The sequence below is a fragment of the Amphiprion ocellaris genome, chromosome 5 (assembly GCF_022539595.1).
Source record: "Amphiprion ocellaris isolate individual 3 ecotype Okinawa chromosome 5, ASM2253959v1, whole genome shotgun sequence".
In the NCBI taxonomy this organism is placed as follows: domain Eukaryota; kingdom Metazoa; phylum Chordata; class Actinopteri; family Pomacentridae; genus Amphiprion; species Amphiprion ocellaris.
In genome coordinates this window covers 12,899,018-12,926,146 of record NC_072770.1, presented here as the reverse complement: position 1 = coordinate 12,926,146, position 27,129 = coordinate 12,899,018, and the positions used below count along the sequence as shown (strand labels likewise).

The following is a 27,129-nucleotide window of genomic DNA, read 5'->3' as shown; positions in this document are numbered from 1 at the left end:
CTGTCCTGAAGGGTGCTGCGTATTCGTCATTAATAACTACTGTTCATTTGGTGCAATAATAAAATATTTTCTTCTTTAAGAGAGACGTGAAAACACCCACAGTTAAATAGACAGATTTGCCCCTTTTAATGTGAGGCATGGCAGAGGTCTAATGCAAACTGTTCGTATCTTACAGGTAATTAGAGACCCGGCACTGGTACATCACGACAGCAGCAGCAGTTACCATGGAGACTGGCAAGCCAGGATTGGCGAGTGCTCCGGTGCACATCAGCTCTGTCGCAGCGCAGGCAGAGAAAAGGATGGACATCCAGGCCCCTCTAACGGCTGTTTATATCCACACAGTGCCTGCTTTACCAGCGCAGCCTTACCCTCAGCCTCCTGCAGCTGCCCGGGAGCCGGCCACACTCCATCTGGCCATGCCGCCGCTCTACTCCAAGGAGACGCTTCCCTTCTTGACACTCCATATTGCTGGTGGGCTGCAGTCTCAGCCGGGATTGAGTCTGGCAGCTGCTGCTCCTGCAGTTAGACCCAAGTCTGCAGGAAAACACGTGTGTCCTCACTGCGGAAGGGACTGCATGAAGCCCAGTGTACTGGAGAAGCATCTCCGCTGCCACACCGGGGAGCGGCCTTACCCCTGCACCACCTGCGGAGTTTCTTTTAAGACTCAGAGCAACCTCTACAAACACAGACGCACTCAGGCTCACGCTCGCCTCTCGTCCGAGTCCGAGCAGGGAAGTCTGGGCAGCCTAGACGGTATGTCCAGTTCAAGAGAGACTTGTGCCTCCAGTTTGTCTTTGGATGAGTCGGGCAGCGTGGAGAAGGAGGCCACACTACCTGCTGCTGAGAGCAGTCCAGCCAGTACTACAAGGGCCTTCTCTGTAAAGACACAAAGTTCTGTCAGTGAACAAAGTGGGCTGACCCTCACAGCTCACAATACAAATCCAAATGAAAGTGACAGAGTAGCAAATGAAGAGGATAAACAGCAGCTGGAAAATGAAAAACCTTCTTTGAGTGTTAGTCGACATCTTCCCCTCCAGAGACAAGAGGCCACTCTGTTCTCCAAGCAGTGGGAGAGTTCAGTATCCAGAGGGAAATCACAGAGTCATGAGAGCACAGACTCTGGCTTCAGCGAGAGCAGTGACCACTATATGAGCCCCAGCAGCATTTTACCAGACCACAGTATGGATTCCCTCACTGAATCCACCAAGGAGCATCTCAAAGAAACTGCCAGGACGGACACACCTTCAGAAACGGGCCACAGTGGACCAGAGGCCAAAGACACTGTGAGGGAGCAGGAGACACTGGAGGAGCGAATATCGAAGCTGATTTCAGAAAATACAGCTGTTGTCGAGGACAAACAGCTGGAGAATGTGAGGCCACGGAAGACAGTTTTATCAAAGCAGGGCAGCATTGACCTCCCCATGCCGTACACGTACAAGGACTCCTTCCACTTTGACATGAGGATCAATCAGAATCAGAATTTTGGCTTACAAAGAAACAGAAGGCCAGAATTGTACAGTTCTGTTCCCACTCAGTGCTCCTCCAGCATGGAGCATGCACCCTTAACCCGCAGCAATTCCCTCCCCTTCAGCGTTACCCTCCTGCAGCCTGAGAGGAGCAGCCCAAATTCCTCCTATCAGAGCGATTATGTAACACTCGCACGGAGGGGAAGCTCTGGCCAGATAAACCCAACAGGTTTCACGATCAAGCCTGTGAACCAGCACTCGTCCACCCACCGCCCACTGGTCCGGCAGACAGCCGTAGACTGCAACCACGCAACAGACGGTCTCTTCAGGAATTCATCTGTGGAGGAGGCGTGCACCAGCAGTCTCAGCTGCGACGGGGACGGCGGTGACATTTGTGGAGAGCCAAGCAACAGAAAGTTCCGGAGGAAGAAAGCGCAGAAGTTTGCCTACAACAAGTGGTACATGTACGGGGGAGGAACATTTAAAAAGCTCTACAATGCTGAGAAAAGTGGTGATAACAGTGTTATCAAAGGCAGGAAATGCTCGACAAACCCAGAGCATGAGGTGGTTCAGGCTCTACAGAAGAGGTTGTCAGTGGTTCATAAGGAGACGTTAACAACAAGTGGCTCAACAACAAACTTAACAAACAGCAGTGTGATGATGGGCCACCCAGGCTGCCCTCCTGCCAATCTATCGCTTGTCCCTCCTGTGGATTGTAATCTACAAACCAGCCATCTTAATTCATCGAGCAGCTCTCTCAAGGCTACACTCCAGAGAAATTTGTCTTTGTCAATTCTGCCAGTACCTTCTATTGGATCACTGGTTAGTCACAAAACAGACTGTGTAAACAGAACAGAGGCTGGGAGGTTGATTAATGAAGAAAAACATACTGATTCCTCCTCGCAGATCTGTGGAGCCCATATTCCTTCGGACAGGAAAAAGCAAAGAACTGATGACAAAATAATTTTCCCTCTGGACATGGAGACTGACCCAAAAACACTGACTCATCCCCCTCCATGTGTCACTGGCAGTGTGTCTAAGCAGGATACAAATCTCACTTATATCCGCCCTCAAAAAAATCCAAAACATACTCAGCTCCAAGGAGCTCTTTTCCCATCATGCATAATCAATGCAAATGCACCGTCTGTTAGCACCTCACCAGCCACTTCCATCCCACCTGCTGCCAAGAGCAGCTTCCTGCCCAAATACCAGCTCAAGTTACCTAACGCTGCCGAACCTAATTCAAATCCGTCACCACAAGTTGTAGATACCCCGACCCGCACTTTCACCTCTCCTCCCACTGAGCAGGCCTCACCGTCGATCACAACTTGTGAAAAGAATTGCCTGAATTCTGTCACTTCACCAGTGATGCAAACTTGTGAAATCAAGACAACAAATGCTTTTAGTTCTCTGCAAGACAAGCCTGCCCTGCCATGCACAGCTACAACTTTTTGTCAGTCACAACTCAGCCAAAATTCAGCACCAAGCTTAGCTGTAGTGCACAACAGGCAATTTGCAGCAACCACAATAACCACAAGCTGCCTACAAAATTATCAGGCAGGATTATGCAGCACTTTGATACAGTCTTCAAAATCTGCAGGGCCTTTGCAGTTACCCAAACCTGTTGCACCTACAGTTGTGAACTATCCAACGACACCCGCCATAACCACAGCAAACAATCAAACATCTCCTCAAGCTCAACCTTACCTTACTTCTAACCCTCCCCTGTCACAAACACATCTCTCGACAGCAGCAGACTTGTCAAACCCTGGAAGCAGAGCACATGTCGGACCAAACACCCCAGTCGTACCTTGTCACATTGTACCGTTCGACCAGGTGCAACCGGCTGCTCAGAATGTATTTCATGTCCACACAGCAGACCTCCAGATCTGCCTCCAGATCATATCTGATGAGCAGCTAGCCCTTATTGAACCTCAGATTGAGCGACCATCAGGTTCACAGAGGGTCGACATGGAAGCAGTGGCACCGGACGTTGTTCAGAGTAAGGCTCAAAGCTTTGCCACCATAGAAAGTAGCAATGAGAGAAGGGACCGTGACCACTCAGGCCATGAAAAGGAGATGGACAAAAGTGAGTCTTTACCCCCAGTTAACCCAAAGAAAATAACATCTCCACTTTCTGTTCAGTCTGGAAAAGCAGAACAAGATGTTCACCTCACCAAGGACAGTAATTCCACCCGGCCTGCAGCACCAGCTGAATCTATTCCCTCTGAAAATTTAGACTCATCACTACAACCACAAAAATACGGTCATGTAAACACAGTCGCAGAGACTGAGAACCCTGCGGGCGATGTTATGTCAACTGCCGCTTCACTCAGAGGTATAAAGTCAGCAAGGAGCCAAACTTTAGAGGAGCAACAGGCCCTTTCTCAGAATCGTGCTGAGGAGAAACTTTTACCGGACAGGAAGGTCAGCCAAGGTGGAGTGGTCTCACAAACACTCTCCAGCCAACACAAGCTCAGCATGAGCTCTCTTTCTCCCAGTGCAGTAAATCAAAATAGCATGAAAAGAGCAGCACCGAGCCAACACAAACTTAAAAATCAAGGAGCCTCGTGTAAAGTAGGCACAACGAATGCCAAGGGTGAAACCTCGGCATACAAAGGCAGCAGGTCAGAAAGCGGAGAATACCTCAATCAGGCTGGTAAACCGTCAGTTGCTTCATTATCCATCAATAAATGCAAACCTCTAAGACGCTTGAGCCCGCAAGCATCCATTTACTGCAGTGATCAAGTGGAATCTACATTGTCTGAGAATCTGAATGCATCCAAATGTTCAAACATGGGAAGTGATATAGTAGGACATCCAGACGATTCTGTCCCTTCCGTGGAAATTACCCAACATGAATCACAGGACATGATCAGCTCTGCCCAATCAGAAAGACGACTGGGTCAGTTTACATCAGTGGACGAGCCCAAAGACACTCCAGCTGCAAGTATTCAGAGCTCGACTGCAGGTATATGACTATTTTAATTGTATAAGATACTCATATGTTATTGTGTGGGATATTACAGTGCAATTTAGGAACTTGTCATTGATTTGGCTCCATATTCTATCACATTGGATTAAACATCAAACACTGACTCTTACTAAATAGTTTATTTTAAGCGTGTTCACATCCATATAGGGTGAAAAATTAATAACTTGCTCTAAACATACAGTATAGGCCAATCTGACTGGCTCATTCTTGTAATCACACTGACAAACTTCAGTCTCAGCAAATTTAAAGACAGAACTATTTCTAACACAAGGTGGCAGTAAATGATTACAGGTTTGCAGAACAGAGGCCTCATCTGAACTGTTTTGCTCTGCAGAATCACCAAAACCAACAGTGAGTGTGTCTTTTTGGTCTTAACTAATTTTAAGTGTAGCCATAAACAATTAAATGGTGCTTTGCTTCACAGTCTCCCTGTGGCTAAGTAAAATAACCTGTCTAACAGTCCATATGGGTTTAATTTTGACAATAATTGTCCTTATTACTGTGACATATGAGCTGCTCCCAAACCTGTAGCGTATTACAGCATTTGAAAGTGTCTTTTGATCCCCATCGCAGCACAACACCCACTTTCCCACTTAAAGTATTACAGAAAATAACAGACTGTGACCTTCATCCACTCTGTCCAGACTAAAGTGATTGTTATGCATCCGGTAACTGTAAATGTAATTTTCCTTCAGATTGTTATTATCTCTGCCAGGTTATGGTTCGTAGTTATTGTACAGTAGCATTGTTAAAATATTGATGGAGAATTTTAAAAGAAGGAGGGGTGGCACTGCTGCATGTGAGTTCTTTTTGCACTAAATTCAAGAAGAGTTTGCAAACATGAGCTCTGGCTGGTTTTTCATCAAGACTTTTGCCGTTATGCCATCCACAGCATTTTATATCTGATCCCATGTGTACATGTATCGCAAAAATATGTTTCCCGAGTGGAAAACATTCTTATTGCTCATTGGTCAGTCCATTGTCAGTGTAAAAGCTACATTAAAGGTTATGCATAAATTTGAGAGTTTAAGGTGCCTATATGAACACTGAAACAGATTTTGCTTGTTGTCATCCTCCCTGTTGTTCATACTGGTCTTTAAGGGCCCTTTTAATTAGGCATCCACTAATATGGGTTGTTTTTAGGGCTGATACCGATGCCAAGAAAGGCCAATAACTGACATTTATCGAGATACACGAAATATAATGTTTTAACAGCGTGTGACAACAGAGAACCTGTCATTCATAACTACGCTTCTTCAATAAAAATGGTGACTATAACTGAATATGTACAATAGAAATAGGAGTGATTAAATTACGATGCTCTCCTCTGTTTGTGTGGGATAGACGAGGATTGATCAGTTTGTCTCCTGCAGGTCGGTCTGCAGTTTTTCTATACTTTCTTAATTTTTAACTGCTCTGTCACTTTTATTGGCCTACTAAGGTCCTAAATCTTTATTAATTATTGTTTTAAAGACTCTGTTTTGGGCTAATCTATGGCTGTTTTCTAACTTAGCTGCTAGCCCTTAGCATAGCCTTAGCCACTGTGAGAAGCTAGTTTCCTGGTTTGTGGCAACAGCTTGTGTTCTAGTTCAGGTTTTTCTGCTTGAGAGACATTTCTGAGACCACAGAGTGACAACAGACAGAGAGAGGAGGCTGCATAAGACCTAAAGTAGCAAGTTTAATGGATCTATAATCAGTCAAGATAAATACAGATACTGGTAATTGGACAGATGACATATATTGTTCACGATAAGCGGCCAGGGAAATATTCGGTCTTCCACTACTTTTAATGAATTTTCAGTGTACTGTAGCTTGTAACTGGGGATCCATAGCCGTGCTTATTTTCAAAAAAGTTTTTCTAAGGTTAATACGAAGCTCCATTAGTCTTAATATGACAAATCCAATGGATATCTTTTAAAGTGTTACTCTTTTTTGTGTGCAAAATTCCATCCTTGCTTACTAACACTGCAGCTAAGGAAAAACACAGAAGGATTTAAAAAATACTGAAACTTTGGAAAATACACACCTTATCTAACTGAGACAACTGAAGCCTTCTGTTTTCTGAATGCATGCCAGCGTGGTGGGGGTTCAGCAGTTGGGGCCTTGGGCTATTGATTAGAAGGTCGGGGGTTCAAGACCACCAACGTATCACTGCCGTGCACCTGAGCAAAGCCCTTAACACCATTTCCGTCACGGGTGCCTTAGTGTGATTAACCTCAGCGAACTGGGATCAATAGAGTATATCTATATTACTCTAAATATATGTTTTAAAAAATCGATTAGAGCGAAATAACCACGATGAATGAAAAATAAATATCATAGCAAAACTTGTTTCAGCATTCAAATATGCACCTACTGGACTATTTGTGGATTTAACACCCTAAAAAAAAGCAATTGCAATTCCTTTGTTTTTCTTCCCCCTAGGGCTAATGGAGGGAGCCACCCAGGCAGGATGTGAAGCCCAAAAGGAGCCACAGACACGAGACCATGAAGTGATTCCTGGGCAGCCGAACAGCACCGACTGGAGGCCGAAGCAGAGCCAAGAACCTGAAGAGACAAACCGCCAGTACTTGGAGGAGCAGAGCTGTAGTGGGGTGATGGGAGAGGACAAGGACAGGGAGGTCAAGACCACTAAAGTGCCATCCCAGTGGGGCAAGACTGAGTCCAACAGCAGATACTCAGTTTTACCACATGTGACAAAGCCAGAGGTGAGATAGAGTCAGTTCAGACACTGGTCACTGGATGCATGTTTACAACACAGTTCCTTTATTTGTTTCAGTGTCTACAATACATATGTGATATTCTTTTCAGATATGAAAGGTAGATCCTTACGGGAAGTCAAAACTCAAATTCTGGATATCTCATTTGTTGTTTTAACTAGTTGTGAGTACAGCTTTGATATCTGCAACTGCTAATATCTTTGTCTGAAGCATCCAGTTATTGTTATTATTATAATATCTCAAAACTTATGGACTTCAAAAATATGTTCAATTTGAGTTTTGATTGTTAGAGTTCAAATTAAGCTGTATAGGATTCACATTTTTGAAAGGCGAAACTGAATTGTAGATATGTTGAATTAGTTTTCCTGAAGTGCACAATAAGCTTTTCCTAATGGCCAAAATATAATGGCAGATATCGTAAATTAGACTTGTGGCCAGTCATAAATGCATTGTGGATATCAGGATGTCAATTTAATCAATGATAAAACAGTGTTGTCATTGCAGATATATCCAAAAAGCAATTCTTACAAGTCAAAATGCAACCAGGGATCATTTTTGATTAGTCACAACATAATTTCAATTCATCAAAATGTATTTTTTAGATATAATTGGACCCTAATCATTGTTTAAAATGCTTATTATGGTACAGCCCCTGTAAACAGAGAAAGCAAACAACACTTTGCATTTATACTACTTACTCAGGGCAGTGAAAAGTACCTTTACTCAAGTTTACATGAGTTTGAAATAAATATTTTTTTTAATCTTAAATGATGGATTAGTATTCTTTAAAAGAGGAGATGAGTACTTTTTCCACCTCTATTTAAGCATAAACTCCCTCCAAACCAAAGTTAGAGCTCAACTCATACAAAAACAGCAAAAGAAAATAAGAAATAAACACAGAATGTGCAGGGTTCTTTCCAGTCCAGCATTCCTTCTGAATACATTTTATTGTTTTAATTACCCTGTTAAGGTTTTCCACAGCTCCCTCACATTTTCATACTGTTCTTATTTAGGGCTCGTGTGGAAGCAGGTCTCAGGCGTAAATGTTTCTGCCATCACACAGTAATTTTTCATTTTTCAAAAGGCATTTACCAAGAAGAATGATAGAGCCAAGCCAAAACTTCTGTTCTTTGTTTTTTTCCTCATGAAGTATTTATAGCGTGATGAATCTAAAACCCTCCAGGATGTGTCACAACACCGAAGACAGTGGTGCAAGAAAAAGAAAAGGATTTACTCAACTTGACAAATACACTTAACAAAAATGTATATTGCAGAGCCACACACGGTGGAAAGTAGATGATGAGGATTAATTAGTCTCTTGCTGATACTGAAATACCAAAACTAAGCGACTGATGCCAACTACACTGGCAGAAGTCTGTTTTTATGCCAGAATTTCACACTTAGTGGGGTATAATTGTAAATAGTTCAAGAGCAGAGCTTGTAGAAACTGAATGTTCTATTTTCCCTCTGACTGTTTTATTATTATTCAAATTTTTGTGGCATTCGAGCAATGTAGGAAGCTAATTAGAAGATTGAGTGAAGTGAGGACGCTGTATTATCACAAAGATGTTAATATTCCTCCTCATATTCTTGTTTTATTAACAGGGAGAAGACAGAAAGGTCAAGGCGGATTCCTTTAAAAACTCCTGGCTATCCGAGCAGCATCTTCCGCATCTTTCCCAGACGCACTCAGGAATGTCTGAATACCCTCCACGGAGCTCATCAGATAACCTCAGTGTACCTGCCAGCAGCGCTCAGGCAAGCCTTTTCCATTCGTCACAGCCTCCCGTGGAAATGAACCACTTCTATCTCTCGCAACAGAGCTGGGAAAGCAGCAGCATCCACAACCAACAAACACAGCTTCGGTCATCAGAAAAAGATTTCGCAACAACTGACCCTTATCTTCAACAGTGTCAGACATTCTCGGACCAAATCAGCACTACTCTGTCCGTTCAGCAAGGAAACAGCAGCACGACAGTCAGCTTTTGTAATAAACTGCCATCACTAGATCACAAAGATCCAAATCTCCCACCTGATGTTGGATTACTATCCTCCAGCCAAGTTTCTCAAATCTGCAGAGCTGCTGCTGGATTTATGGGAGAAATGTCAGAGAACAACCAGAACACCGGGTCTCAATCGAAACCTTTTACAGAACCTGAGGAGAAACAGGACACTATAGAGTCACTGAATGACTACACCAGTAACTCTGGGAGAACCGACTTCCCCAACAAATACCAGTCGATCTTCTTGACTGGTCCGCTTCATGGCTACCAGCCTGACTGTCTGACTGGTGCAGTGAGGCCTGTGCAGAGCTGCCAGGACTACACAGAAGACACCAGCAGCAGCGACGATGAAGGAAAACTCATAATAGAGCTTTAAACGAGAGCTGGACGTACATTCATGTGCTTTATTTGCTGTAGATATATATTTTGCAGAGGCACAGTTGCTCAGGAGGCAGAAATAATACCAGCGGTTGAGTTAACTGAGTGGACGGAGCACATGAAACTCAAAATATGTCTAAATGTGAATAAATAATAATAAATAAAATGGTTAAAATGTGAAAGTGTTACATCGAGAAGTCACATAATGTTGCACTCCTCTACAAAGTGTAATTAGAACCAGGAAAAAACTGCTCATCTTCTGCTGGTTTGGCTGTCAGGAATCTCAGTAATGATATTTCCCACGTGGCAAAACCACAGCTACTGGCACTTACAACCAAATAAAATCAAATTAAGACAAAAACAGCTTCTCATAGTAATGAAAAACAATACATTGGATGTTACCAAACCACTGCACATATGTAACATGATAAAAACAGCTAATTTGGGCCCACTTTACATGTACCTGGTGTGACTGCACAGCTCGTAAAGGGGACAGTCATCAGAGATCAATGTGTAAACACTTGCAGTTTGGAATAACTCGCGGTTTCACCTTCATTCTGCTGACAGTATAACACATGTAGGAACTTGTTCACAAACCTGTAATGCCCCCAACAAGCGCTCATCTGTTAGCTGCAAGTGTGCTAGTTTTACATTCCCTTCATGTTTTTGCTTCACTTCATGAGCACAGACATGAAAGCTGTCGCTGCATCTGCTACAGAATTCTACATAATGTGTGAATATTATGAGTTGGGACAACTGGAGTTTTTCCCGCCATTTTTAAAACTTTTATTGTTGCAGCTGCTTGCAGCCCCAAAACAGCTCTTATGCTCTGAATTGTTGATCTAAGTTTAAGTCTGTTTTCTGTTTAACCACACTCTAAATGCCTTTGTGAATAAATACGTTTGTATTGAACTGATTGGAATCGATTCGTACATGATTTGGTTGTAATGCCTGCAACAAACCCAATGGCTTTCGAGGAACTTTGAAGCAAAATATTGAAACAGACCATAAACTATATGAGAAAAGAAAATCATGGGAAAATATTTACATGTTGTTTTTTTGCCTTTGTAACCATCAATCATAAACTTCTAAAGCTTACTTGCAAAAAGTAACTAATTAAATGCCAAAAAATTAATAATTTCCTTATGTAGATGAACCTTTTAAGTTACAATCATTATTATGAAGGATTGTATTGACATAATAATGTTGCATCAGCTTAATATTGTGTGTCATTTAAACTCTGCATTAGTTGATTTACAACCAAATTCAAGTTGAGGTAACTTAATAAAATTAGGTTGATGAATTTTCTCTAACTTTACATTCAGGATTTCAAATCCACTTCTTTAATATTGGAACAACTTTTTATTTATTTATTTTTAAATATGCCAACTAATTATGATTAAGTACATGCAACTTAATAAACATTATAAATTAAATGGAACTAGTAGTTGGAATGGCTTAACTTTTAGAAATAATCTGTTGAAAGTTATGTTTAGGCTGGCAATCATTCAATAAGCAGTAATAAAAATGCACATTTAGGTCGATGTAGTTTGCTGGTTAAACGTAATTTAATTAGAAGCTGTCATAACTCAAAAAAAATATGTAAACATAATTTTTTTTAGAGTGTGGGAAGCTTTGTGCTGCTTGTAGTCTGACAATTTATTCATTTTTTTGCCTGTTAACTCATTATGATGCAAATATCTGAAATAAATATTTGGGAATCATTTGTAATGTCTAGAAATGGAAAAACAACATGACTATTTATTATGTTAGCAGCAAATGAGCTAGCTTTACAATACAATTATCTCCTTCCCACCTTTTTGATCGGCTTCGTAAGTAAAAACAGGAACATTGTGGCTCCTGCTGCTGTTTAACTCAACCAATGAGATTTTTTCTGCTCCTAAAAATGCGGTTCACTTCCATTCTGCTGACAAACACTTACATGCACACATATTTTGCCATAATTGGTGTACCTTCCCACAGTGACTCCCGCTCATAAATTGCACTGTGTAACCTTCCCACACAACACCTGTTTGTGTGAATCACGAACACATGCTGCCAGATAATGGTTAAGTGAATCTCTGCTGACAGTCGGATCACCCAGGTGAAGCTGCTGTGGCTGCAGGGAGAATGACCCTTTTACCCGTCTGGCTTTTGCAATGAGTCAGCAGCTATGATAAGACAGCAGGAACAGGAAAGGTGTGGATGTGTTGGATTTTTGTAGATAAATTCATAGCTATAGCTCACGCTGACTTGCCTGTCACTCCTCAAGTCCATTAAGTGATTAGAAAACCTTTCTGGGTCTGTCAGTGCATGTGTTCAGGCCTGTTTCCTGTCTGATGAGCTGATTGCGTTTTCTGACACACAGGAAAGGTAAAGGCACAAAAACTTTGCTTGGCCAAGCTGATTTATTATTACTGTGTTACAAATATTATTATCTGTTTTGTGTTCATTTTTCTAATTTTATATTCTTGTTACAGATTGCGTTCATGAGCACAGCGGACTAAAGAAAGGGATTCATCTCAGATTTATTGCTCATTGTTTTCTGTTTTCAATCGCTTTCACATCAATTAAACTTTACCCAAAAACCTTTTTTACGGTCTGATTGTGTGGTTGTTCTTCAAATAAAATCCCAAAGTGGTGCCTTATAGTTGCTATAGTTACCATAAAGAAGCATTTTAATCCTTTTTTATTTACACTTTTATATTTAAGATCACCATATAGAAATGAAAACCAATCAGACACACATTTGTGACAATAGCAAATCAACAGATACATTACATTCAGTATTAAATTGCTGTTGTTAGGAGTACATGGCTAATATATGGAAGACGAGAATTTTAGCAGCTTGTCCCATAAGGTTGCTCTGTGCCAGTTTAACCAAAAACACCAAGCTGAAATGCATTTACGCTGTTACGAGGGGGAAGCAGGAGAACCCAAGCGCAGACACACAGAACTGGCCGACAAGTGAATAACAGATTTATTTAACCAACAACTGAACCAATACGTTAATGGGGAACTGAATTGGGGGAAACAGAACTAAACCAACTACTAAAACTCTATGAATACAAAAACGGAAGTTTACAAAACTGAACTGAATTAACAAAACTAAGCTGGGAAGGGGTACTCGCGAGATGGGGAAACTGAAAACCGAGGGGGAAAACAGGCTGGGGAAAATCTATGAATAGGTCGGAGCAAACAGAGTCCAAGAAGGGGAAATCCATGAGGGGGGAGAGCAGCAGAGTCCATGGGGCTGAAGTAGTCTGGAAGTGGCAGGCTTGGTGGGGAGAAACAGAATCCAGGAGGGCAACAGAATCAATGATCCTACTGGGACTGAGTGAATGCACAGAGCTTAAATAGCTGGAGGTGAAGTGGAGAACAGGCGAACAGAGTGAACTAATTACTGCAGCTGATGTGCATTACAGCAATCAGTAAAGTGCAGGCAGGTGAGTGAGACAAGGGAGACAGACAGACAGACGCAGAGACCAACAGACGCAAACAGAGGGAGGCAGAGGGACAAGACAAGGAGAGACAGACAACAGGGAGAGAGATGACAGAGAAATACAAAAGAGACAGATGACAAGGACAGGAGGAAGAAGGGAAAAGAAAGAAAAGAGGCAGAAAGAGAAAGAAGGGCAGAAGCTAGAGCAGGATCATAACATACGCAGTTGATTCAAATGAGTGAAACCCCTACATGTTGTTCCCATTGCGACTGAGTCTGTCAATTTACACCTCAAGCACAACATTAGCATTTGTTTGGAATATTGTAGAAGTGATAACCTAACGATTACTTAGTTCTTCCACCATTTTGGCACAATAGACGGCTGTAAATTCATCAGTATCACCACCGTTGCAGTAAAGACTTGTCAATCTGCAGGGTAGCAAATAGAAAGTACAATTGAGTACTGAAATGGAGCCACAATCCAAAGACACATGATTTAAGCTTTGGATTTGTTGGGTTTGCTGTTTTCAATTTTGTACAATCTTCATCTTACTATGTGAAGCGCTATGAGATAAGATTTGTTGTGAAGTGGCGCTGAATTGAATTCATTGCCCCTTGGCAACTGGTATAAAATGGAGCAGTAAGACCGCTGATAAACACTTGACAAAGGGAACACGTTACTCCAGTACTGATTGTATTATACTATTTTCCCTTCTATTATAGAATTCAGTTTCTATGGATCACTCTTAAGTCTTTATGTGGCCTGGCACCACTATACAAGAACTCTTAACCCTTTCTGCTGGACCTAAGCCCCCCAAATCAGAGAATAATAAAATATTCAGGGTCCAGATTTAAAACAACTGTGGAACAAGCTCAGCTTTAGAGTCAGAACAGCTCAGTCAATTCAAAAAGATCTTAAAAACTCATCCATTTCAATGAAGTTTCAATGATGTTCTTTTAGTATGAATTGTGTGAAGCACCTTGTAATTGTCTTTGAAGGTGCTATAGGATTAAAAAGTTATTATTGTCATAAGAAAAAGTACATCCTGTCTTAAACACATCTGTAGAGAACATTCAGCTCATGCTATTGGAATGTTCCCAGTTGGACAGCATTACAAAGATGCAGATGTGTCTCTGCTAGACATATGTCTGTCAGCAATGAAGAGAGTGAAAACAAAGATCCACAGTGCTTGCAAAGAATTTCAGGGCATTAACAAAAGAAGAAGCTACTATACACAGAAAATGCCATTTTCTGCTAATGTTTTTTCTGAACTTTAGCACTGCTTTGCTAGAAAATCTGCCATCTGTAGATCCAAAATTAGCACCATGGTGCATGGCTAAATATACATCCCTACATAGCACTGCTGAAATACTGCCTAAAGATGGAGATACTGCAACAGTGTCCACCTCATTCCTGTAGGCTTCCCTGTACCAGAAGTAGGAAACCACATAAACTCTCATCTTAATGACTAAGACCTCACTGCACAGGTGAACAACCAAATACAACAAGCTGCTGTTGTAGCTCATTCCCTCTGTGTATGATCAGTGTAGTGTGAGCTGGCTGATGTTCAAACTCTGGTTGACATGACATTTAATTTTAGGTAACGAGAAATGTATTGATATTATCTAATCCTGAATCTCTGGATGTCCATCCATCCATTTCTTCTCATGGTTTTAACAGGACAAACAGGGCATTCCAGATGTTCTTCTCCCCGGCAATGTTTTCCACTTCCTTCTGGGGGATCCTGAGACGTTCCCAGGCCGGATGAGATATATGATCCCTCCAGTGGAGTCCCAGGTCTATCCTGGGGTCAGCTCCCAGTTAGTCATTGCTGGGGAAACTTTAAGCCTGGGTTCGAACCTTGAATAAGATAACAAACACGCTGCTGAGTTGTCTGTCAATTTAATGTTAGTTACAGTACTGAGAATGAAAGTACATCATTGCAATCAGGGAGAGACCTCACTCCTGTCTCCCACAAAAAAGTACAAACGTATGAGCTTTTACAGTAAAGACAACCTATTTTCCTATTGGCTCATTGTAAATAGGCTGTAAGTTTAAACCGTACGGTAGAGTTTTCAATAACATTTAAGAAATAGAGTCCATCGAGTCCATTTTTCCAAGACAACAACCTTTTAGGGGTGTAAACATATTGTCTCTGGTTGGCCTCAAATGTTGACCTTTTGACCCTTAAGTAATTTTTCAAAATTACTCTACTAACATAAACTCTTCCATGTCGGTGAAAGTATATAAAATGAGCAAATAGATAATAAATGATAATCTATGCGCTCACAACTGATTTTACTTTCACAAAATGCCCCCAAAGGTATCTGAATCAGATTCCCGAACTGCCCCAGCTCGCTCCTTGTAGACTCAAGAACTGGAAAGTAATTTCCATTGCTTGTATCTGTTATCTCATTCTTTTGGTCACAACCCAGAGCAGAGGCCCATAGGTGAGGACTGGAATGAAGACCAACTGGTAAATCAAGAGCTTTGTCTTCAGGCTCAGCTGCCTCCTCACTATAACAGTCCAGCAAATATTCTTATCCTGACTGCCATAAGAAGACAAGTGTCTTGTGGTCAAATTGTGGTTTGCTTCATGCTTTGAATTCGGGCTGTTAAAACTGTATTATTATTATTATTATTATTATTATTATTATTATTATTATTATTATTATTATTATTATTATTATTATTATTATTATTATTATTATTATTATTATTATTATTATTTTATTTCTTTTTTTATTGCTTCCATGCTTGATTGTATCTTTGACCCCAGAGGTATTTTTTTCTGTTGACAGACCTGCACATAATTAAACCTCTTTAAATCTCTCTGCAGCTCTGCACTCTCTGACGTTTCCTTCTGAGATGATAATTACTTTAATTGCTGCTCTTGGACTGCGTCAGATTGGAGAATCTTTACTGGCAGAGCCAAACAGACACTGGTTCATTTCAGTGGAAATACCGCCAGCTTCTGTCACAGCAACAGGTCAAAGTTTATTTCATATACTGCCTCTAAATATACATTGAAAGAAACCACATACTGAAGTTCTGATAGTATAAAAATGCAGGTGTTGTATAGATACTGAAAAGGAGAATAGAAGGATGTAATCACTTTTAGAGTCCATCAACGAAAACCACAACTCTTCCCTAACCTTGTGTGTATTGGTCATCGAAACCTGACCAGATGCAGGATGTAAAACTAGGTCTACTTTCACAGTCCTTTGTAAGTTCAGCATCCATCTCTACCACTTCTCTACAATATGACATTTTCTTACAAAATGTGGTTGACCAAACCAGTTCGTGAGTGTAGAAATCTAATTTTAAGGTGACCTTTTGTTTTTATTCTTTGGTTGAGACTTTTGTTTTTACTGTTCCTTTTCTGCACTTAACAATTTCAAATTTCTAGCAGTTTAGCTGCCATATACTTCATTGCCATATACTAAACTATTACACTAATAAAACGTTTCAGTTATTCAATTGACTTCTTTTCTTCTCAGAGGAGCACTGGCTGCATAATTATGGCAGGAACAAACAAGGTGGTCAGATGACGCCGTTACAGAACCATAAAGTAGGATGAGGTTGGGGTGAATGGAAGGGTCAACAAAAACCCCAAAACACTGAGGTGATTGTCTCTAGTTTTTTTTATTGTCAACAAATCCTGTGAAAAGACTGCATATTCTGTTTGACTGTACCAAGAAGTGATTAGGATATTGTTGTGTGCCACAGCACTCATTTTTTCCCCCTCAGAGGTACACTAGTTAATATGTTTTCATAAGGATTTTCTCAATGACTAATTTTCCTCTTGGACTCTTCCCCCGTCCTGTTCCTGGATCCCTGACCAGTCTTTGGAAGTCCCTGCCTGCCGCCCCCCCCCCCGGAACGAGGCTCCTCTTCCCGCTCTCCGCCACCAACCGGCACCCACCACCAAGGACGTCTACCGGACCGCCGGTTCCTGGCACCGTCACCCCCCATCCTCCCCTGTCAGTGAGTTCGCCTTAGTTATTTTAGTCTCCTTAGTCCCCCCCTCCTCAGGTCCTGTCTGTTGGGCAACACCTAGATCACGTTCCCTGTGCTGCAGGCTATAATTCAGTCATCTTTATGTCTGTGCTGTAAATCTGAACATGCATGTCTGTCTGTGCTCACATTTCTCCCATTTTGTTTCCATCTGCATCAAAGGGAGTTTTAGTGAGCTTCTCTGTGTCTGAATCCAAGGTGCTGCACAGATGGTTCCTCTAGCCAAATGTGTGTCTTTAGCTCCTAATAAACCATCATGGTTCTTCTCCTACTATACAGCGTTTTGGCTCTCAGTCTGTCTCTGCCTGTCCGTCAACCTTTGAACAGTAATGTCTTCATGAGGGCTTTCACTCGACAAACAAACAAAAACAAAAACTCTCTGCGTGCTGACAACTAATTTGCCCACTGAAAGAGATGTCAGTATTTCTCAGCGCTACAAGAAGGTTTTCTTTTCCTTGTAAACAACCTCAACACCGGAGCGCACGAGTGTGTTCTGAACTGCACCCAGTGTGAATCCTGTGCTGTACTTCTGCAGCACTTGTGTCGATGTAGTTCATAAAGTAACTCAGGAAAGATGTAAAGTTGCTTTAGAAATATTTGCATTTGTTTAAAATGGGGTTTGACTTTATCTAAGCTATTTTCTACATTTTTCACAATTTAAGACATCAAAACTTAAAAAAAAAAAAAAAAAAAAAAAAAAACACAAAAATGGTGCTTTTCCCAACTATCCTGAAGGCATTAGGCTACCAAAATATTCTGGGCACTTCTAGGCATTTTCACCTTCATTTCTCACATTTCTGTGTTGGGGTCCTTTTAAAAGATCACTAATTGTGCCGATATTTTCTTTTCTTTGTTTGTTTGTTAATGAAAAAATAATTTTCATGTCCGCACAGGTGACTGTACAGACAGATCACTTGGGGTTTTGTTTTGTTTGTCTCACAGAAATCTACTCTTGTTTATGCCTTTAAATTCATTTTAGTTCTGCTTGCCAATAGAAGGTGGATCATACTCTATTAAACAAGGTGTGCCAGCTTGTGTTTCCGTTGACGAAGAAATCCAATGCGATGCCAAAAGCATCTTTTACATTTTGTTTTTCATGTGGCACATTAGCAAAGCACAAGTTTAGGGTGACACTAAAAATGCCTTAAAATGTGGCGTTGAATCCGAGTTTGAAAACAGAAACTGTTGTTGTGGGGAAAAAAGAGCCATCAGTCAAATTTGGGGTTGTAAAAAGTAGATTTAAGCCAGGAACTAAAGTAAGGAGACATAGAAATGTTGTCACAGCTACTTACAGGCATTTGATTTGTGAGTGGCTGGCACACCGCCACTGTGGTTAGCACTGTTGCCTCATAGCCAGACCAGTCTGGGACTGGATCTGTGTGTGGGTTTTTCTCCACAGTTGAAAGACATGTTGGTTACTTGAACTGGAAGCTCCATGTTTCCCGTAGGTGGGAGCGTGAAGTTGTTCTATATGTGCTAGCCTCGAAAAAGACATCTTGTCCAGGGAGAAAGCTGCTTCTGCTCAGTGCACACTGGGACTGGCTCCAACAATTTTAGGCCCTGAACAGAACAAAAAAGAATAAACAAGCTGGGAAATAAATGATCAGAATGGTTGTTATACAGAGCTGCATTTGCCAGATTCAGATTGGATGTTTAGACAGTCGGTGTCTTTCACCCTGCACAGATATCTTATTAATAGAAAAACATTCTGATCACCCACTGAACAGCTTTTTTGATTGTCACATTATTAGCAACTTCGCTACAAATGTCTCATCCCTTATAGTGACTAACCAGTGACTGGGGCTCAGCTGAAAATAACTTTAATATTGTTCATCGCATCTGGAGCTGACTATAAGCAGGATCTGACTCACAAATAATAATAAGCGTCTGAATAAAACCGATTACTATATATGGAGGATGCTGAAACCGAATCACTAACATCTGTTGTTGGATGTAAAAAAAAAAAAGCTTGAGTGTCTGTCTGCTAGTTACTGTAAAATAGTGCTGAAAGTCGTGGCATTTATTTTGGCTTGTAATCATGAATAAAAATCTGAGAGATCATCTCTCATGAAACATCTCTCCCACATATTTCCATTTTTTTTCCACATCAGACTTCAAGCAGCAGAGTCAAATGTTTCTCTTTAGTTTAACCACATTAAAATAGATTTTTGTTTTTAAATTGTGTATTCCAAAATCACAGGCTTTGGCATTGAGGACTACAGGCTACAGCATGAATCAAGATGTAAAATTTTAGTGGGATTGTAATAGCTACTGTAAGAAGACCCGAGGATACATAAAAAAGGATAACAGTATCATCAAATTGACATATTATCACCTTGTAGATAAAACAGGGACACTAAAACTAGCAGGTTTTGTTCCAGTTGTAAGAAAACCTCATGCAAAGTCACACTAATGTCTGTAACCATACAGATTGCTAAAAGTCTAACCTACAGCTTCATGCAACAGTGATTTACAAAAAAATTGTTTCTTTATTTGGTAGGGACAGTGCACATTAACGAACGGCTGTTTATACAGCAGTGGGCATAAATATGTTGGATTATAGCACAATGATAATTTACATCCACAGTCCCTAGGTAAAAAGAAAAAAAGACATAACAGTGATACATAAAACAGTAAGTCACAATAAAAGCACTTTGCAAAAAGTACACAAAGACAACATAACAGTGAAACATACAATAAAATATAAGACAATAAAAGGTCAGTAGGTCACAATAAAAGGACAAAAAGTGTACACAAAGAAGTTATAGGTCACAAGATTGATTCACTTTCAGGCACTGTTTAAGGTGAGATCTGAAAGTTGGTAACGTGGGACACTCCCTTATGGAGAGTGTAAGACTGTTCCAGATCTTACTGGCCTTCACAGAAAGAGCATTTTGTCTGAAGGCTGTTTTTCTGTATGGGATCTCACAGTCCCCTCTAGAGGAGGCCCTGGTCCTGAAACCGCTGTGAGTCCTTCTTTTAAGAAAGTCAGACATGGGAGGGGTGGGGCGAGTCCATGTAACACCTTGTAGATCAAACAAGCAAATTTAACATTTTTTAAAATTGTCAAAGCTCAATAGGTTGTGCTTCTCTAAGATACTACAGACATGATATGACATTGGTTTTCTATCAAATACTTTTAATGATTTTTTTCATGCAGTTCACTCTAAATTTTATGCAGACATTCATGATAAATAGACAAAAAGAGAGGAAAAAAAGTTAATTTTCTTGTTTTTTGACATCCTTGAAATGATTTATATGTGAGATGTGTTAATGTAAACTTGAATAAAGAAACAGTATACCAGCAAATGCCATCCTTAGCAGCGAATGAAGTCACCTCTATATGTGCTGTAATCAGAGCCTCTCTGTTCCATGTGATGGCAGCTGGTCAAAATGTTTATTTTATTTTATGTACTCTGAAATTCTCTTTTTGCATATCCCAGTGTCAGTCACACTAAAGGTACATTTTCACATCTGAACAACCCCCTTTAACCAGTGAGCTACCACTACAGCATACTAGTGCATATGGGTCCATTACTGGGCCACTAGGTGGTCACATGTCAGCCTTTCAGACCTTCAGTCCGGTGGAAGCATCAGACCAACGTGACAGCTTGGTTGCAAACTTTCCATTTTATTATGAAAGCAGTTTAGAAAAAAATATTTCTGAAAGCATTTGAGGTAAGAAACAAGCTGTGCAGTTTCTGAATCTGTCCTTGTTTTAGTTAAATGACGGCTGGTCTAAAAAAACAAATCAGTCCTTCAGTCATGGGGTTTTCCAATTTCAAATGATGTAAAACCCTTGCCAATGTTATTCCAAGTAGCTGACCAATCATGGCACAAAGTGAGTGTGAATGTCAGGTCAATGACTTCAGAAAATTACAGAAATTGCTGGACACAGACCTCCATAGTTTGGAAGGAGTATAAAACCTGCTTTAACGGTCATGTTTTGCTTTTTCAACAGCACTGGTGAAGGAAACCACTGTGTTCTGGACAATAACTGCTGTCACACTCGATAAAACTGTTGCTGCACTACTTTCTCACATTAAAAAATGAGGTGTATGTTTCAATCCAAGCTTTATATTGATTTCACTTTAACATGAACACTTTACAGCATATCACAGTCCAACTGAGTGAAACCATCGGCTCTTTGACTATAAAAATCATGGCCCTGTTTACACCTGATTTTCATCTGTGATCTGTATCCAGGTATCTGCGGGAGGAAAACCACATGTTAATGCAAAGTTTTTAAGGGGGACCAGGTTTACATCAGGATTGAATCTCACACAGGTAGAAATGCCATCCAGACACAGATTGCTGATTCTCATACTGAGTGTAAATGAGTTTCACAAAGGTAGGATTCATCATGAGACTTTTAACAATGTTATTCCAAGTGACTGATATGACTCATTAATAAAAGTTCACGGGTCTCGTCTCTTAACAGCCATCTTGCTAAATATTTCAGGATGTTGTTTTTGGATGCTTTCCATGTCTCAGCAAGACCAATCCTGTGATGAATACCTTGATACTTAGTAACCTATCAGTGTGTCTGTATGAGCCTTAGCAGTGCTGCACATTCTATCCCACTGCAGTGTTTTTCCATAGGTTTTCGGTTTGTTCTGCTGTGGTGGCAGGTGTGGGGATGACAGGGGTCAGAACAGAGTGAAATAATGTCATTTTTAGCCTTATGTGCAACAAGTTTTACCCATTCATTCAGCGTACTGCACTTAAATCCTAATACACAATTTCCCTAAAAGTAACTTTTAGTCATTAGAAGGATAAACTTTATTTTGTTGTCTCGTCTGTTACTGATCACTTTGGTCAAGACCACACAGGTTGTTTCTACTGACGCCACAGAGTTGATGGACAAGTGCTGTAAAGCTCTGACATGCCTTAAAGTGTTTTGGATTATTTGTGCTATGGATCCATGTGGAACAGCAGCTGTAAGCGCAGGCGCTGCATTCCCTTCCCGTTCAAGGTAAAGACATTGTGTAAGACATTCCTCTACCACACAACCAGGGCTGCAAGCCAGACATCATTGCTGATGTGTGTTTTCTTTCAAAATTCCTTCAGTCTCAAGAGCAAAGAACCCCTGCTAAGATAAAATCTACAAATCCTCCATTAGTTAAAACACAGCTCTTAGACGATGACTGAGCGAAGTACAGTTGAACAGTTTGATGTTCGGACTGAAAACTCACTGACAGATTGAATACTTTTGTTGGCTTTTGGACTCCAGGCTCAGAAATTAAAGAAAGAAGAAGGAAGTTCAACCTGCTCCGTCTATTAGTGTTGAAAGTCTAGAGGCCACATGTAATGTCTAATGTTGTCCACTTCATGAATCTACTGTTCTCCTGGGATTTTTGAGAGTTTGGTGGCCAAAAAGTTCAAACTATGTGCAGAAACTGTACCTGATATAAATTCATAGTTGTCAGATTGTGCAACAAAACACCACTAACAACGCTGACAAGCTTGAAATGCTACCTGGACTCACCATCACTGAATGTGAGCCAAGTCAAAGCAGCAACCCTTCAGCTTGAAGCTAAGTATGTTTAAGCTTTACATAACTCTTGAAATCTGCTGTCACACTCTGTCATGCACTGAAACAAATGTAGAATATCTTCTTTTTCTGATTGCATCAAACGGCAGCAGGATTCAAGATCCAAGAGTTTGTATTTGTCACATGGTCACACAGTCTGTGCAGTGATGCAACGTGACTGTTCCTCAAGGCTGTGCAGTAACAGTAAGACATTATAGAAGAACATTTCTTTAACAAAAAAAAAACGTTTTCCATCAATACTGTCTCCAAACTGAGGGAGCTGTGCTGTCTGCAGTTTGCTCAGGTGACACTGCAGAGGTAACGTCATTAATCATTTACAACTTTTCACCAAACTAAAAGCTTTTATTCCACAGTAAACAGAGCTGATGTAAACACAGATTTACAGATTCTATGGTGAAATCATTGAGAACAAAGCAGCCACGTTCAAGATGAATCCATCAACTCTATCTACATTTTAATTTTTGGCAAAAAAGGCAAAATATCATATCCTTCAGAGAATGCAACACATCCAGCAGAAACACACATTGTTATTGATATAAACTTACAGAACATTTAATGTACTATTTCCACCCTAAAGATAAATTTGTCAGCATTCACAAGCCCACTTGGCAGCCGAATTGTTTGATTAGAAATCAGTTCACCTCTCGTCAGCATCATATTTTCGAAAGTTTTTGATGCACAAAATTTAGGCAGAGAGGTGACACAGTGAGGCGGGTTTTTCCACTTCATCCATGACAAAAAATGTTTCTTGATTTTGACTGATTTAGGTTAGGAGAAACCAGGTTTTAGGCCTTTTCTTCCTGAAGGCAGAGGGCACAAACAATTTTGAACGTAGGACAAGAACATAGTGTTGTCATACTAGTAAGCAATACTTCTGTTATATTGGTGATGATTTGTTTGTACAGTTTGAGCATCAGTGGCTTAAAATGTTACATCACTCACAAACCTACTCTTTACAGGTTAGAGGCACCTTTTGCAAAAATGACATGCAGCCCCCATGATGCAGCGAATACACTGTAAACCACACGCATAGATGGTCCACATGAGCTGATGGTAACTTTAGTTCTGTTAACAATAACAAAAACGTTCACAGAACTGTATTTTACAGTAATTGTAATGATAGTTTTGCTCTTAAAGATGCATGGATAGAAAGCACATGACAAAAATACAACACAAACAAAACAAACACAAATGAATTAAACTAAATAATGCCTAAAATGAATTACCTTTATGAATGTCCTTTAATCACATTAAAACTTAAATTGAACTCACAAAACTCACAATATTAAAAAAAAGCTAAGCAGGGCAAGAATTATGTATCCTCCCTAAGTGTATTTTTTCCCCTTATTTTACACGTTAAATGTTACTTTCAAATGCTCATTAACTGCACAGCAAACAGCCGACACATGAAAGCTTCGCTACATTATACTCAGGGCCACAAATTAACCAACGCTAGTGGCCTGGAACACCAACTAATCACTGTGGAGAAAGTTAATGAGTTAAGTTAAGTAAGATTTTTGACGACAAATTCATTCCATTCCTAAAACTAGATTAGACAAAGATCCTCTCCTGTCAATAGATTTACAGGCTGACAGACTGCAAAAATGCATTTGGTGATTTAGGGTTTTTTTTTTGTTGTTGCAGCACCCCAGCTCCCGGTGTGACAAATCTGGAACGAGACTAAGTGGATCCATGCTATGCAGCTGTACCAGAGTGAACTTCTAGAGAGTAGCATGCAGCTCTGTTTTCTAGCAACTACAGATGCAAGTTTAGACCAGACAGAGCCTGAGACTTTATAGTATGACCTACTTTTACAGAGTCACCAAAATGTTATGCAAAATAATTTGCCGTAAGCGAAAACTGTTCGCATACTGGGCCACCATACAGTTTGTAACCCTGTAAACAGCTTCTGTCAAAGCTTCTGTTGAAATAACCTGATATCCTTTATTCCCTAAGAATATCTAAGATCTACTTCAGATAATTCAAATTTGAAATGAATGAAATCACATTGATGCTGATCTGTTCATTGTTTGGTTGTGGATCGTGATTCGTTGCTTCAAGAAAACATTAAAACTGCTGTCAAGAAAACTTTATATGTGGGAGTTGCTAGAGGGCAAGGGAAAATAGAAATACAGCTACTGCCATACTTAACTGGTTTCCGCTGAAGTAATGTTGTAACTTGTTTAAGTTGAGGTAATGCTGAAAAAAACACATCAAAGCAACGACAAGGAAGAAAAACACATGCATGTCAGATGGTGAGCTGTTATTGTCTTGTTATTGGCCTTTAGTGAAGTTAATTTAAGTTGAGTTGAGTTGAGCTGAGTTAAGTTTTTATTGATCCCGAAGGAAATTTTTGTGGCAGATATTGCTCAGAATAAACTAAATGATGTAAGAAATGCAGTGTAAGTTGACGTAATGCTCAACAAAACACGTCAAAGTGGCGACGAAAAAAAAAAAACCCTGCATGTTTTCTGCATTTGTTTGGGAGGAAGAGGGTGAGCTATTATTGTCTTGTTATCTGCCTTTAAGCCAAGTCAAGTCAAGTCAAGTGAAATTTTTATTAATCTCCTAATTTTTGTGCCCGATACTGCTCAGAAAAAAATTAAATGATGTAAGAATTGCAATGCCTAAAAAGTAGAAAGGCAATAAGATATAAATGCAACACTTTAGAATAAGCAAGTTAAAATAAGGCTAGAATAGAACAGTGATACTGAGATATTTAGTATAATAGAGATGTTGTTTACTATATTAACAAAGTTGTGCATGAAAGTGAAATATTGCACATGTAGTCAAAATGTTGCAAATGAAAATTAAATGTTACACATGACAAATGACAGAATTTTGTAATACTGAAGCTGCTGTCATATCAGTTCAGGTGATGATGATAAACCCAAGAAGGTTCGTAGGCAAGATATCTTGAAAAGGCTACTACTGCAGGTACATGCATGCCTACTGTGGAATGACCCATATGAAAGAATTATTCAGAAGCCAACTATAGTGACATAGAAAACTGAAGAGACAATGTGAACATGAGCATCATGTCACAAAGTTCACTAAATGTCACAGCCAGTCGCTCTCCATCCATGGAAAAGGCCTGAGGATAAATGGCAGTGGAGTCAGTAGTATATGATATCCATAAATAATGGTTGGAGGTGTTCACGATGAGATCTACAGCAGCTGGGAAAACCCTGAGCAATGATTTGGCTTTCCTTAACAACTTGCGAGCAAAAACAGACCACAATTTACTTCACAAGAACTTGAGGGATTCCTCAAGGTAAACTGAAAGCAGCACTTTTGACATCTGTCCAGGAGATAATGCATGGATCGGGAGATTTCCAGGGACAAGGCTTCCTTCATAAGTGGCCGAAGTGCTTCCTGCTGTCCTACAGAAATGTCCCACAGTCAATCATAAGTTTTTCTAAAACCACCCAAGACTAAACAGACTGTTCTACTAAATCAGTAAGCTCAAGCAAAGAGCAAAGTAAAGGATTTTCAGCGCAGAAGATCATGTAGATAACCCACTGATCAGCTGCTTTAATGACCTACAGCTAACTGCGGAAACTCAACTGGTGATTTGTGCTGAACCAGTTGAGCAGGAAGGTCTAGCTGACTAACCCAAACTGACCCAAAATAGAAACCTCTTTTGTCTAAATTAATTTCTTTGGGTGTTTTAAAGGCTGAACCGTCACCAGTTCACATTGACGTCTGTTCCTGGTACAGTCGTTGTGTGCGGTATCTGCCTATTCCAAGCAAGAAGCAAAGAGCAAAAAGAGAAAAGTAATGTGTTCTTTCTGTAATTGCAACAGTATAACTTTTTAAATTCTAATTTCAGGTCTCACCTTGTTCTTTGCTGTCTTTGGGTATTAGTGGCCAATATGTGTGCTATTGCACTTGTACATAAATTTTGGGCTGCAGGTAGAGGTGTAAAGTTGGGTTTGTGCAGACTCTGCAAACTTGGGAAAATTATAAAATTTATGTCATGTGGACCCGATCCATCCATCCATCCATTATCTATACACCACCTAATCCTCATTAGGGTTGCAAGGGGGCAGGAGTCTATCCCCGCTGATTTAGGGTGAAGGCAGGGGACAACCTGAACAGGTCACCAGTCAATCACAGGGCTACATATAGAGACAAACAATCACATCTGCATTCATACCTACAGACAATTTAGAATCACCGATTAACCTGAGCATGTTTTTGGACTATGGGAGGAAGCTGGAGAACCCAAAGAAAACCCATGCATACATAGGAAGAACATACAAATTCCATGCAGAAAGATCCCAGGCCCAGACCAGGACACTAACCGAGGATCTTCTACCTGCGAGGCGATGGCGTTCACCACCAAGCATGTGGACCCCATGTGTAATTACATAAATAAAAACATAAGACCTTGCTTATGCTCCCTAGTGGACCCAATAGACATATTGTTGTCACTATTGTACTACTTTCCTGTTCTGCAGGAGTCCACATTAGGGAATCTGTCACATACATGTGCAGTAGGTTATATCTAAGGATTATGTGTAACACTACTGTGAAGCATGCACACTATT

General features: G+C 40.4%; 1 protein-coding gene across 1 annotated transcript; it reads left to right on the top strand.

Annotated features, from left to right (window-relative positions):
* Positions 1-224: 224 nt before the first annotated feature.
* On the top strand, positions 225-12,155 carry znf831 (zinc finger protein 831). The gene is made up of 3 exons (XM_023298851.3): positions 225-4,437; positions 6,886-7,169; positions 8,787-12,155. The coding sequence occupies exons 1-3, from the start codon at positions 225-227 to the stop codon at positions 9,558-9,560; spliced, it is 5,271 nt and encodes a 1,756-aa protein (XP_023154619.3). The 3' UTR covers positions 9,561-12,155.
* The last annotated feature ends 14,974 nt before the right edge of the window (positions 12,156-27,129 follow it).

Excerpts from the sequence above, each read along its gene's own strand:
- znf831 (XM_023298851.3), top strand. The coding sequence starts at position 225 with ATGGAGACTGGCAAGCCAGGATTGGCGAGTGCTCCGGTGCACATCAGC. Across the intron at positions 4,438-6,885 it reads TATTCAGAGCTCGACTGCAG|GGCTAATGGAGGGAGCCACC; the intron begins GTATATGACTAT and ends TCTTCCCCCTAG. Across the intron at positions 7,170-8,786 it reads CACATGTGACAAAGCCAGAG|GGAGAAGACAGAAAGGTCAA; the intron begins GTGAGATAGAGT and ends TTTTATTAACAG.